This window comes from Dipodomys merriami, unplaced genomic scaffold (genome assembly GCF_024711535.1).
Source record: "Dipodomys merriami isolate MVZ:Mamm:240054 unplaced genomic scaffold, mDipMer1.0.p SCAF_7, whole genome shotgun sequence".
NCBI lineage: Eukaryota > Metazoa > Chordata > Mammalia > Rodentia > Heteromyidae > Dipodomys > Dipodomys merriami.
The window spans coordinates 63,862,815-63,876,546 of record NW_027206290.1 but is presented as its reverse complement, the minus strand read 5'-3'; the positions used below and the strand labels follow the sequence as shown (position 1 = coordinate 63,876,546).

General features: G+C 38.9%; 1 protein-coding gene across 1 annotated transcript in view; it reads right to left on the bottom strand.

Moving 5' to 3' along the window:
• The window catches only part of Hao1 (hydroxyacid oxidase 1), a 47,384-nt gene that overhangs the window by 24,688 nt on the left and 8,964 nt on the right, over nucleotides 1-13,732 (bottom strand). The window contains exon 3 of the mRNA XM_070006771.1: nucleotides 2,549-2,804. Within this exon, the coding sequence (XP_069862872.1) occupies nucleotides 2,549-2,804 (256 nt within the window). The remainder of the gene's footprint in view (nucleotides 1-2,548; nucleotides 2,805-13,732) is intronic.

Here is a 13,732-nt window from a genome sequence, read left to right as displayed (position 1 = left end):
TAATGGATAAGCTCTTTGGGGTGTATGTGGCCTCAAGAATCCTTGATCTACGATCAGTATGTTTTGCTTTCAGAAGTTGACCGGCAGGTATTGGCCTGCTCTGAAGACCATCTGAACTATGTTAGCAGATGCTATAGGGCTGGGTGCCCCCTGCTGTAGGGTGTTTCCCTTGTTCCCCACAACCTGGATGTGTTGCTTATTATTTGATCATCTTCAGACAGAGCTGTGACAAGCTAGGAGCCACAGCCATTTCTGTGTACACAGGCAGCTGAAAAGGGCCTTTCTTTCTTGTCCGGCCCTTCTCGTCATCTGGGCAGAAGCCAAGTAGCAAAGGAAAAGGGAGAGGAAAATCCACCTTCCCACTCCTCACTGAGTGGCTTCAGCCCTAAGGAGCAAGAAGTGTGGGCCAGAATTAACAACTGTGTCATCTCTTCCTTCTAATTCCGTACCTTTTCACAACACATATTGCTACCCAGACCAAGAAAATGTTTCTTTTTCACTCAACTCTGGTGCTCTACCACTTGAGCCACAGCTCCATTTCTGGCTCTTGGTGGTTAATTAGTAATGTCTACTGGACTTTTCTCCTAAACTGACTTTGAAATTTGATCCTCAGATTACAGCTTCTGGGAAGAAAGTGTCTTTTAAGCTGCAAAGAACAAATAAAACAAGAAACAAATCCTGCTATACCACATATTATTATTATTATTGGAATCATAGTATTAAGGGAGGGGAAAAAATTACTAGCAAATTCCTTTCAAATAGCCAAAGGGGGAAAAATGCTAAGTCAGTAGTAAATTGATGATTTTAGAAGATATTAAAAACAGTAATAAAAAGAGAAATTATTTTAAAAATTACACTATTTTAAAGAAAGTTGAAGTTACCTGCTTTCTGATGAATTTGGCAATGAACAGGAATGTGTCAGAGCCTTTAATGTGTTTGTGTGTGTGTGTGTGTGTGTGTGTGTGTGTGTGTTTTTCTTTATAAATAGGGTAACCCTGCATCTGAAATACATGGAGCAGTTTTATTGGTAAGTCTGACAAGAAGATTATTTTCTGTCATTGGCCTACTGCAGGTACAGCATACAGAAATCATATGTTAAGCTTGCTGAACATATAAAGGAGTAATATCACCCATCTCATTTACAAAGGTTCAATGACAAGATTTTATGCATATATATATACCCCACTAAATAACAAGTTTTATGGTACTTAAATAAGAATGTTTATGGACTTGTGACTTTTTTTGCCAGTCCTGCAGCTTGAACTTAGGGCCTGGGCACTGTCCCTGAGCTTCTTTTGCTCAAGGCTAGCACTCTTCCACTTGAACCACAGTGACACTTCTGGCTTTTTCTGTTTATGTGGTACTGAGGAATTGAACCCAGGACTTCATGCATGCTTGGTAAGCACTCTACCACTGAGCTACATTCCCAGCCCTGACTTGTAACTTTTCATAGTTGTGACACACTCAATTCTGACAATTAAACATATAAAATCCCTGGTTTCAAAAAACGTTTTTGTCCTTACCTGGAAAGCTGATTTTATTTTGGACCTGTTAGCATTAGAGTCTTTAGAAAGAGTAAACAGCTTACATGCAGCTTCTTTTGTTTTCAGACTTTTATCTTTCTAGTGCTAGGATAGGTAGAAATATAATTCAAGTGTAGGCAGAGTAAGCAATGGTCATTGTGAAATGAAGTCTAGATTCCTCAGCAGGAATGTCTCCATTGACAGTGAAAGTTAAGACTGGTATCGGTGGCTCATACCTGCAACCCAAGCTATTCAGGAGCATGAGATCTGAGGATTGCAGTTTGAAACCAGTCTCAAAAGAAAAGTCCATGAGATTTTTTTTTATCATGAATTAACCAGTATGGATGTGTGGCTCAATTGGTAGAATGACTATTATGAGCAAGAAAGCCAAGTAAGAGCTGGAGTCCCATTACTGGCATCAAATAAGTAAATAAAAGATAACATTAAAAAATTTGTAGTAACTGGGCACCAGTGGCTCATGCCTGTAATCCTAGCTACTCAGGAGGCTGAAATATGAGGATCACGGTTCAAAGCCAGACCGGGCAGCAAAGTCCTTGAGACTCTTATCTCCAATAAATCACTAAAAAAACCAGAAGTAACGCTGTGGCTCAAGTGGTAGAGCGCTGGTCTTGAGCTGAAGAGCACAGGGACAGCACCCAGGCCCAGAGTTCAAGCCCCACAACCAACAAAAAAAAAATCTATCTATCTATCTATCTATCTATCTATCTATCTATCTATCTATCTATCTATCTATCTATCGTAATTTTGTGCTCATTTTATAGCTTAGATCTGTCACACCCACAAAGAGATGTTATTTGCTGGAAATTGCAGGACTCTTTATTAATGACACTATTTCTCAACCCCAGAACCTCTCATTACTTTTCACCAATACTTTGAGACTAATAATTTTGCAGAGATCTAATTCCCCAGGAAAAGTACTTCAGAAACTAGAGAAAGTCTTTGGAGTTGGCTTATGAAATTAGAGAATTAGCGAAGCATCTCAGCAATGTTATGCTCATGGTTACCTGAGGTGGGGTGGCAGCTTGAACCTGTTGCGTACGTCATCAAAGCGATTGCCTAAATAAGGGGTATCCACAGTCACAAATATGGCTTTGTACCCCATCTTCTCAGCTCGCTTCACTAGCTGGGTAGTGAGCTCACGGTCTTTGTAAATGTATAGTTGAAACCAGCGAAGTGCCTTGGGTCCAGCCTCAGCCACTTCTTCAATTGTGGAGGTAGCCCATGAACTCAGCATCATGCCGGTTCCCAGGGTCTGACAGGCTGCAAAAGAAAGGCATATGATCAAGTAGGCCTAATCATTAACCCCTTCAAAGTCTTCAACTTGTAGATCTAAGTCCTCTGAAAGGTTCTTGCATGGTATTGTAGAGAATGACAAGGCCTAAGTCATAACTATCTATAACTGACTGTGATTCCAGGTGATTGGGCCTATCTGAGGGTTCACCTTGTATCAGTTTGTCTTCTTCGTGCTTATAGGGTAATGAAGAGAATCAAGTAAGATACTGTTTATACAACTATACTGAAAGGTGAAAAATCTTTCCTGCTTTTCAAGTGTCAGTCCTCTCTTGGAGGGCTACGGAAATGGATTGCTGCTTCCCACCCACATTTGCTATATCACATAGGGCCAAGATGGAGCCTGAGAATGATCTTTTTTAGTCTCAAGATGATGCTGCCACTGCTGCTAGTGGATTGTACTTTGACAATTAGCATCAGCAACAGCAGATAATAACAGTAACATGATGGACATGTGTAGGTTGTTGTTATGTTACTCTTCCCTGGCCTTTGGGTATATTTTCATCCATGTTCCAGGTCACTGGACACATTCAAATGCTGTGAGCTGGAGATTGCTATGTGACACAGGGCACACAGACTTGCACCCGAACCCCAGGGGTTTCTTTGAGAATTCCCATCATGATCTCTCATGACTTGCAAAATATTATACAATAAAATGAACATTTTTATTAAGTCCTGACACATCTGGATCATTGTCTGATTTTCATCCAGTTTATAAATATGGAAATAGCATCAGAGGAGAATGACTGTTTGGATCAGAATCTCCTAACCAACATCAATTTAGTGCAAAGAAATTACATCCTGGAGAGGATGTGACCTAATGAAAGCCACACAGAGTAGGGCAGAAAAGTGGGATTAAAATCCCAACATGTCTGACCACTCATCCAGTACAATGCTCATTCTAGACTTCCCAGATGTTCACAGACTCTTTGGTACCAAGCAGAGATAAATACACTTCCTAAATATTTCAGCCTACTCCAAAAGAGTAGGCTGGCCATGGGCCTGAGGGATATTACCACAACAACCACTCTGGAAAAGCATGGAATCTTGGAATCCAGGGGGAAGGTTGACCACAACTTGTGGGTGAAGAGGGATTTTTCAAAGTGATCCAGCAAAGCAGACCACTAAGGCAGGACATCTTTTTGTAGTTAACATAGAAACTGTCATTCAAGCTTTACAGCTTTGTCAATAGGGACTTCAGAATCCACACACACACACACACACACACATGCACACAAAGATTTTCTTAACTTCAAAAGAAATACCTGCAGTCATTCAGCAGAGATTGTCTTGATGCTAGCAAACAATGAGAAAATCTACACCACTTAAATCATCTAATGTGTATAGTGTCAGCCTTCAAAAACATTTTACCCAAATCACTTTGTATGGATTTCCAAAGAGAAAGACTATCTTTCTCTCTCTGAGTTACTTGTTCAGATAATAAAGAGCTCTTAGAATCATTGCTTCTCTGTTTATGTTCCAATGATCAATGCATAAGGGACTGAAATTTGGAATCAAGATCTCCCCAAATTCTACGTTACCATTGTTTTCTGTTGTAGGTGTTCAACATATATTAGTGGTCTAGTAAAATTATTTCAAAAGAATCTCTTGCAGGGAATACAAGGAATATTGTCTTGCTGATGCAGTATCTGTTGAGGCAAAGCTATTACTCTTCAATTAAACAGAGAAACAATCCAGGCCTTCTATAATAATGCCTAAACATTTCTCCCTCTTTTGCAGTGCTGGAGATCAAATTTAGGATAGTGCTCTACCACTAAGCTATAACCTCAGTTCAAGAACAAACATGGAAATATTCAGTGATCTAGATTTATTTACACTTAAAAGAATATATTTTGCTTTTATTTCCTTCTTTTTTTGTCAGTCATGGGGCCTGAACTCTGGGCCTGGGCACTGTCCCTCAGCTCTTCAGCTCAAGGCTATTGCTCTACCACTTGAGCCACAGCGCTACTTCTGGCTTTTTCTGCTTATGTGTTTCTGAGGAATTGAACACAGGTCCTCATGCATGCAAGGCAAGTGCTCACTGAACCACCTTCCCAGCCCTGTTTCCTTTTTTTTTTTTTTCTGTCAGTCATGGGGCTTGGATTCTAGGCCTGGGCACTGACCCTGAGTTTTTCAGCTCAAGGCTAGCACTCTACCACTTGAGCTACTAGTTTTTGAGTGGTTAATTGGATATAAGAGTCTCATGGGGACTTTCCTGCTTGGGCTGGCTTTGAACTGTGATCTTCAGGCCTCAGCCTCATGAGTAGCTAGAATTACAGGCATGAGCCACTGGCACTGGGATTTCCTTCTTTATTTAGAAGCAAAAGTAATAATGCCATTTCTATAAGGAAAGTGCATAGCAAATATGCACAGATACATACACACCCATACATACACATAGAAAGTGCACAGGAAATATGTGTACATGTGCACGCATGCGTGCGTGCGCGCACACACACACACACACACGCACACACACTGCATGGAAAAAGGACCTTGGCAAGGTCATAGCCATAGAAGCATCAAAGATAAAGCTACACATACAACTAGGAGACAAGACTGGAATCTCAGAATGGAGATGGGGTATAAGAGTTTGAGTAGGCTGCAAGCCTTTCCACCAATGAGGCACATTCTATCCACCAAAGGCCATAAGTACAACTAACCTGCCTGCCTCAGAGCATTGCTGAATGGTCCATGGTGACAAGGTAAGTGAACATTTTCTGGATAAACTCAGAAGTCATGTAACCATAAGGGATTGGATGCAAGAATACCTAAGAAAGACTTTGAGAAAAAAGAAGTACAAGAAAGCTTCTTAATTTTGCCAAAGATTGGGATGTCTTATCATCATTCTACACCAATCTTTTCTTTAGTCAATTTCCCTTTACAATGCTTCTTTGTGCCTTTAAATGTATTAATTTATTGACATATTTTAACCAATTATAAGCATGTGAATTTTCCCATTCTTCCTACTAACTTTTCATAACCACCTTCCTGCTTTATGAGATTGTTTTTAGATTTAATATGAGATCACACAGTAAGAGTTTTTATGTGCTCAGACCTTATCACTTAATATAGTTGTCATCCAAAACTTCGAAAGCTTAAAAAAAGGAAATTAAAGCAGATTTAAGGTAGTGGAAAAACCTCCCATGCTCCTGGATTGGGGGATTAACATCGTGAAAAATGGCAATACTGCCCAAAGCTATCTACAAATTCAGTGCAATATCCCAACAATATTCCTTAATGAAATAGAAAAAGCAATCCAAAAATTCTATTCCTGTTCATAATAGAAGACCTTGAATAATGAAAACAATCCTTAGCAGGAAAAACAGTGCTGGAGGACTATCAATACCAAACTTCAAACTAGGTTGAGAATATGGTTGGTAAGATTCTGTAATAACCTGGTATAAGGTTAAGTGTGGTTCTCCTTCCCCAGACCCCATTTAGTAGAGGGTTAGCTAGGCTGCCTATACTATGGACTCTGTTATCAATGCATTGAGGTATCAGCTCCTCGCAACCTCTGAGTTCATGGGCGTCTTGAACTACAACGAAAGTGATGAGAATGGGGGATCACAGGCAATAGCTCAGCAAAACCAAATGAACTGGAAGTATTCTTGCCTGGGGCCAAGAAACACAACTGTGCTGATTTGAGCAGTTTGTGTATTTATTTATCATCAAGCCTTCATGGAAACTTATTTCTGGTCCAGGTAATCTAAATATAGAAAAATGAAGCTAGGAAACTTATTGTATGCCTGAATTTTAGGGAGTTGGATACTAAATCTGTCCATGCTAGAGTTTTGGTTGAAAAGTGCTCTGAAGCTTCTCCCCCTCTCTCTAGTTGAAAAATACTCTGAAGGCCTCTGTCTGTCTCTGTCTGTCTCTGTCTATCTCTGTCTCTGTCTGTCTCTCTCTCATATTTAGAGTTAGTTTCTTCTTGCTCCTTTCAGGGAATTGTATTGAAATCTTTAGGCTCTCAGAGGAAGCAGGGGACCTTCAAGTAGAGCATCATCTCCATGCTGTATCTAGTACTGTTTTCTTGTCCATGAGTTTAAACTCTGCCTTTGACCAGGAACCACTAGGACTTATGTTCTGTCTGGTACTACTCATCTTCTGATGTGCTCAGGAATCACTTGGAGTTGCTGGGAAATGATGAGTTGGTCTGTAGTGAGACCTAGGATTGTGCATTGCTTAAAAACTGCTGAGTAAGGTCAAAGCAATTGACTATGAAGCATTCTTGACAGGAGTGGAGTCAATATTTTTTTTCCATATGGACTCATCTAAGTTAATGGGTTATCTGTGAGGATCCTCCAAAAATAGGGACTTAAAAATGAGAGGGAAGGTATGTGCTGGTGGCTCACACCTGTAAGCCTAGCTACACAGGTGGCTGAGATCTGTAGTTTGTGATTTAAAGCCAACCCAGGCAGAAGAGTCTATGAGACTCTTATCTCCAATAAACTACTCAGAAAAAGCAGGAAGTGGCCCTGTGGCTTAAGTGATAGAGGGCTAGCCTTGAGCATAAGGAGACTCAGGGACAGTGCCCAGGCCCTGAGTTCAAACTCTGGGTCTGGCAAAAAAAAAAAAAAAAAAAAAAAAAGAGGAAGAACTATCGGTGGTAGAGTAGGCAATGGCTGTCGTATGGTTTTCCAGCTGTCAGTTGTGCTCCTCTGATAAATCTGCCTTTCTTCTACAGCCCTCCCCCTCTGGAGAAGAGCACACACTCATGTGCCCCATTTGCTCATACATTAAACTATGGCTAGTTGTAATATCAAGGAACAAACTCCTTGAGAGTGACATCTCCTCTCCCCACACTCATCTACCATCAGGTGTGTGATATAAACTTACTTATCCATAGATTTCAGATTGTAAGGAAAAATAAATAGCCAGATTGAAGGAAGATGTCAGAAGATGGGTCAGAAAGGAGGGAAGTTATTCAAAGCAAAGAATGCACTTGAGTGATTACAAAATAGCTTCCCAATGTTTAAAGTCAGATCTGACAGTCTTACAAATAGGATGCTGAGTCACTGGTCAAACTAAATCACATCATGCCAGCATGGCACGGAAGAGAAAGACCTGTATCTGAGAACAAAGGCCATCCGAGTGATCATCAGGCACCCATAACCAAAGAGAAGATATTTGTGCTTATAATTTAGAGTCCTAATTCATAGGGAATAAACTATGTATCCAGACTACAGCAGAACAGTTTAGGGTTCAATTGATTTTTTTTAATAGGCCACTTGTAAGGGAAAGGAGAATTGAGTTTTCAAAATTGTTTTTCTATAGAAAAGGGGAGAAGAAAAAAAACGAGTCATTTGTTAAGAAGAACCTAAGGTGTTATGGAGGAGAGGTATGGGAAGATGGATTTATGTCTTTTTAAGATGATTTTGGTTTAAGAAGTTAGTCACCAGAACAGCTGCACTAAAATAGCTTTGTTGAGAAAACAAAATTTGTCATCTGTGCAGGAAGTCGTTGTGTAATGAACAAAATGCCATGACAAAGTAGTAAGCCATTTAGAGCCCTGTGGCTCTAAAGTCAAGGTTTGATATTCTGAAGTGTGTGCAGAAATGGGCACCCATAAATGCAATTGCGTGTGTCAGCTTTCCCTGTGTGGGCCCTGTCCTTGCTCAGGTTTACTAACAACTATCTAAAATTACCATGGAGGTTGCCTAGAAAAATTTAAGTTCCGAAGCCCTTGATCTAAGTGAAGAACAAACTATAGACTCCTACTACTCAGATGTGGTCAAACAAATCTTAAATGACCATTTGGGGATCTTAATAAATTTAAGCAATGCAAGAAAGATCAGGAAACCAGTCTTGATCTTTTCCAACTCTTGTATGGCCCTCTGTTGTCTGATTCTGGAACAGAGACAACAGTGGGGGCTACACTGCCACTGTATCTCTTTCATTCTATACAGAAATCTTCTGCAACGCTTCTCAGATTATTATTCTCATCTGAATGAATTGACAAGTCCTAGGCTAACTGGCAGATCACAGGGAGACCTCACCACAGAGGTGATGCCTTTTAACAATGGCTTTGAGTATATCAGGTCAGCACTTGACAATTTAAATCAGCCTCCCACAGTTTAACAGCCTCAGAATTAGGACACAGACATGTGCCTGTCTGCTCACTGTTCTGCTACCTGAGCCACATAGTTCTTCTTCTGGCTTTTGTTTGGTTAGCTGGAGATAAGAGTCTCATCAGCTTTCCGCTCAGGCCGACTTCAAACAATGATCCTCAGATCTCAGCCTTCTGAGTAGCTAGGATTATAGGCAGGAGCCACCGAATCCAGCTAGGTTTTAGTTTTTAATGGATGCATTTACTGACTTGGTTGGTTTCTTTTTCTTGGAGAGATTTTTCTCCTTGCTGCCCAGGTTAGCCTCATATTCACTCTTCCTGCCTCTCAAGTGCTGAGATTAAAGGCACAGCTGCCATGCCAGTTTCTAATAGATGTGTTCCATTCACACATTTTTGTCTCATCGTACACTGAACCACTTTTTTGCAAGTATAAACTTAGCTTTTATTAAAAAGGATTGTGGTTGGAAGCTGGCCCCGGTAGGAAAGTCTGTGAGAATATTATCTTCAAATAGCCGCTAGCTCACTGGAAATGACGCTGTGGCTCAAAGTGGTAGAGCACTAGCTTTGAACACAAAAAGCTCAGGGACAGCACTCAGGCCCTGAGTTGAAAAAAATTACAAAAAAGATCTTGCAATAGGGCAAAATCAGTGAGCTATAGGTTCCAATCAGCTACATGATCAGCATCTGATATCTGATACTCTGCAGTACATTGTAAAGCCATTCTCCTAACCAATCAAATTCATGGTATTTTTAATGTACTTTGAGTTTATCAGGATATAACCCACTGTAAAGTCAATGAGTTTCTGCAGATAATTGTGCACAGCAGAGCAACATCTTTGTGAAAGAAGGGTCATTATCTTTTCATATATGCACATGTGCATGTGCTGTTGCAATGTGTTATGTGTGTGTATCTATATGTAGTACAATGTATTTACATATGGATTTATGGGTGTATGCATTTGTATATACAATGTGTGTATACATGTGTGATTTAGTATATATATATGTTTGTGATGTGTTATGTGTATGATTGTATGTGCATATGTGTGTCATGTTAGTGTCATATGTGTATAGATTTGTATAAATTAGATGTGTTGTGTTATATTTGTATATATGTGTATGTATATATTATGAGTTAGGTATATGTGTATGCATGCATACATAAATTATGGAGCTAACATAAGGGTAAAATAATGTGAACAATTTTTTAGGTATTTTAATTTGTTTTTCTTTCTTTTTTAAAACTACAATGTCACAAACAGGTATTGCCTTTTCAATATTTACCAAACATAATTTGGACAAAGCTTTAGGGTTTCTCCTTAATTTCCCCCTAATTTTGATTTATTTTAGAGGGTAAATATTGGACAAAAACACACAACTAAGTCAGACTTGAGGTCATATCCACCATTGACAGAAGTTAGATCTTGCTCCAGGATTCCTTTATTTTCTGCTGTTCAATGACCATGATGATGACACATGCATGGGGGAGATTTTCCTAGGAGGTGTGCCTCAGTCACCAAGTGCAGAATGCAAATATATAATTCAATAAAACTTTGAAAAGTCAACCACTTGAGTTTGAAGCAAAGGAAATGAGAATTTTTCTACCCTCTATTGAATGGTCTCTCACTCAGTGTTAAAGTTGATCATTTAATCTTGGAAAATCCAGAAAATTCAACAGCTAGAGCTCATGCCAACACCCTCAGTTCTTTGGAGTTTGTATGGCTTTTTGTGTTCCTCTGCAATCTCTTCCACCTGCACCTTAATAGGTGGTCAGATCATAGCTGAGTCCCCTCCCCCCCAACTTCACTTAGGAATGTGTTAGCCTTTAAGGTTCAAAAAGAAAGTGTTCAGATTTAATGGTTTTATGGCCCATCAAATCCTGTGTGGTAGCCTCTAATTGCATCCAGGGGCAGGAATTTCTTTTTAAACTTTTTTTTTTGACAGTTTAATAAGAATTTGCTAATATATTGAGCATTCCTGGAACACTTTAGGTGGGTTTTCATATTTGTCTATAAGAGGTCCCAGCACTCCCTCGTGTGGAATTCATCTACATAACAAGTCAGAAGCATAAAAGATACATCAGTATTTAATGAATTTCATTTTCCTTTTGTTATTTCTTGTATTTGAAGAGGAACAAAAGAACCAAGGGGGCTGGGAAAGTGGTTCAGTGGTAGAGTACTTGCCTAGCACGCATGTGGCCCTGGGTTCAAGTCCTCAGTACCATAAAGAAAAAGAAGAAAGAAGAAAAACAACTACCACCACCACTACCAAGGTAGCTTCATGGAAGATGAAATAAAAATTTGTTATAGCCAGGCGCTGGTGAGCCAGTGGCTCATGCCTATAATCCTAGCTACTTAGGAGGCTGAGATCTGAGGATCATGGGTCAAAGCCAGCACAGCCAGAAAAAGTCCATGAGATTCCTATCTCCACGTAACTACCAGAAAACCAGAAGTGGCACTGTGGCTCAAGTGGTAGAGCGCTTGCCTTGAGCTGAAGAGCTCAGGGACAGCACCCAGGCCCAGAGTTCAAGCAAATGACCAACCAAAAAATTAAAATAAAAATTTGTTATAAACCTAAACCTGAAATCAGAGATTCCCATGGTAATTTTTGTAAAACATCAAGTAGCACAATAAGTATTATATTATCAATTGCTTCTCTGAGGTCAGAAATGCTCTACTTCCCTTGCAAGATTAAATTGAAGCTAGTATAGCTATATATTTTATCTACTGCTAACATTTTTATTATTGCTATTTCCTTCAGTGTGTTACAAACTTGTAAAAATCGCACTGTATTCTCTCCTGAGGAATATGAAGGACAAAAATTTTAAATCCAAAACTAAAAATTAATCAACTAGAGTCTCAAATGCATGTGCCATTATTACTAGAGGTATCTAGAAGACTTGTTACATATCATAACAATCTCTACTTATTAAATTATGATTAAGAAATCTGCTACAACCAATCTGCTATTCACAGCACAACGCATACCAAACTTTCATAATGCCTTCAACTCATGTGCCCTCCAGTTCAAAAGAGTTTTTCCAAATTTTAATTTTTGTTTGTTCATAATTCAAGACCCCTCACATATGCTCACAAGTTTTACAAGGCTCTTATTTCGTAATGAATTTCATTTTTCTGTGGTTGATTCCATCTTGTTAAAGTCAAAGGATAAAACCATAAAACCATACTATGTTTTCAATTAATATTCAAAGACGATAATATAGGGTTTGCCTTTGGACTCTTGTGGCAGTTACAGATATTTAGAAATTGGTGGTGGTAAGAATAAATGAGGTCATAAATTCAAATTGCCTCTCACATTAATTGCTTAATAAAAGTCATCATTTTTCACAAAACTCTGAAGTGTCTCTTCCTTCCTTTTTTCTTTCTTTCTTTCTTTCTTTCTTTCTTTCTTTCTTTCTTTCTTTCTTTCTTTCTTTCTTTCCTTTCTTTCTTTCCTTCCTTCCTTCCTTCCTTCCTTTCTTTCTTTCTTTCTTTCTTTCTTTCTTTCTTTCTTTCTTTCTTTCTTTCTTTCTTTTCAGTACTGGGACTTGGGCGTTGTCCCTTAGCTTTTCTGCTCAATTCTTGTATTCTACCACTTGAGCCACAGTTTTTTTCATGGACTTTTTTCTGGTTAATTGGAGATAACAGTCCCATGGACTTTCCTGTATAGGCTGGCTTTTAACCAGGGTCCTCAGATCTCAGCCTGCTAAGAAGCTAAGATTATAGATGTGAGCCAAAGCATTTGGTTGATGTATCACCTTTTGAATTGATGTAATATTTATTAAACATTTGCTTCTGCTTTTAGCAAGATTCAAAGAATATCTATCTATCTATCTATCTATCTATCTATCTATCTATCTATCTATCTATCTATCTATCTATCTATCTATCTATTCTTCTCCTGTATCCCAAAAATGCAGTTTGAAAAACAGAGGACTAATATACAAATGTGCAAGAAATCCCCATTTATATTCTCTTGGGATGGTATAAAATATCCCAGAGTTGGGATTTCACAAAAATAAGGAAGGACAGCTGTGCACATTCAATTATCTCTCTTTTGTATTTAAAGAAACTTTAAGAGAGACAAACCAAAGCTCACCTAATCCTTGGGGAAATTTTTTATTTTGTCTTTGCAGTTTTCACACTATGAGTTTTTTCTTCTCTGTTTTTGCTTTAGCAGCAGGACTCTTTTTTTTTTTTTAAAGAACTTTCTTCTGAAAATATGCAATACAAATAAACTGACCCTTAATTGACACAGCTAAGATCCGCCAGATTGGCTCCATTCCTCTGGAGGGAGACAAAGCATTCAAGCCATTGGTCTTGCTTAAGCAGCTCACTTTATCACTGAGAAATGTAAGTCTAGAGAGTGAAAATGACCTGCCACAAGAAGCAAAACCAGTTAGTGGTGAATTTCCCCATAAATCAGGTGTCTCTGCTGAACAGCCCAAGGGGCAGTTGTAGCCCACAAAAGTATTTTCTTTGGCCCACACATTGTTACCCCAAATAGTATTTTTAGAGAATTGTGATTTATTTGGCAACATAGAAAAACTAGGAGATTATACATAAAAAAATCTAGATTTCTGGCTTCTTGAGGTATTCAAAGATTTTGTGACCCCCATATCCACAGACCCTTGGGGAGAAGTTAGCTAGAACTAAGATCTGGCAGCCCCATTTTGGCTACCACACAAAAATCTCAGTATGAATGAGACTGAGAATGTGATACTAGCCCTGGGACTCATAAAGTCACTCAAACAAAAATTGTAAACTGTGGTAAGCATCTTCATTTTCAAATATATTTTAGAACCTAATCATGGTTGTAACCACTTTTT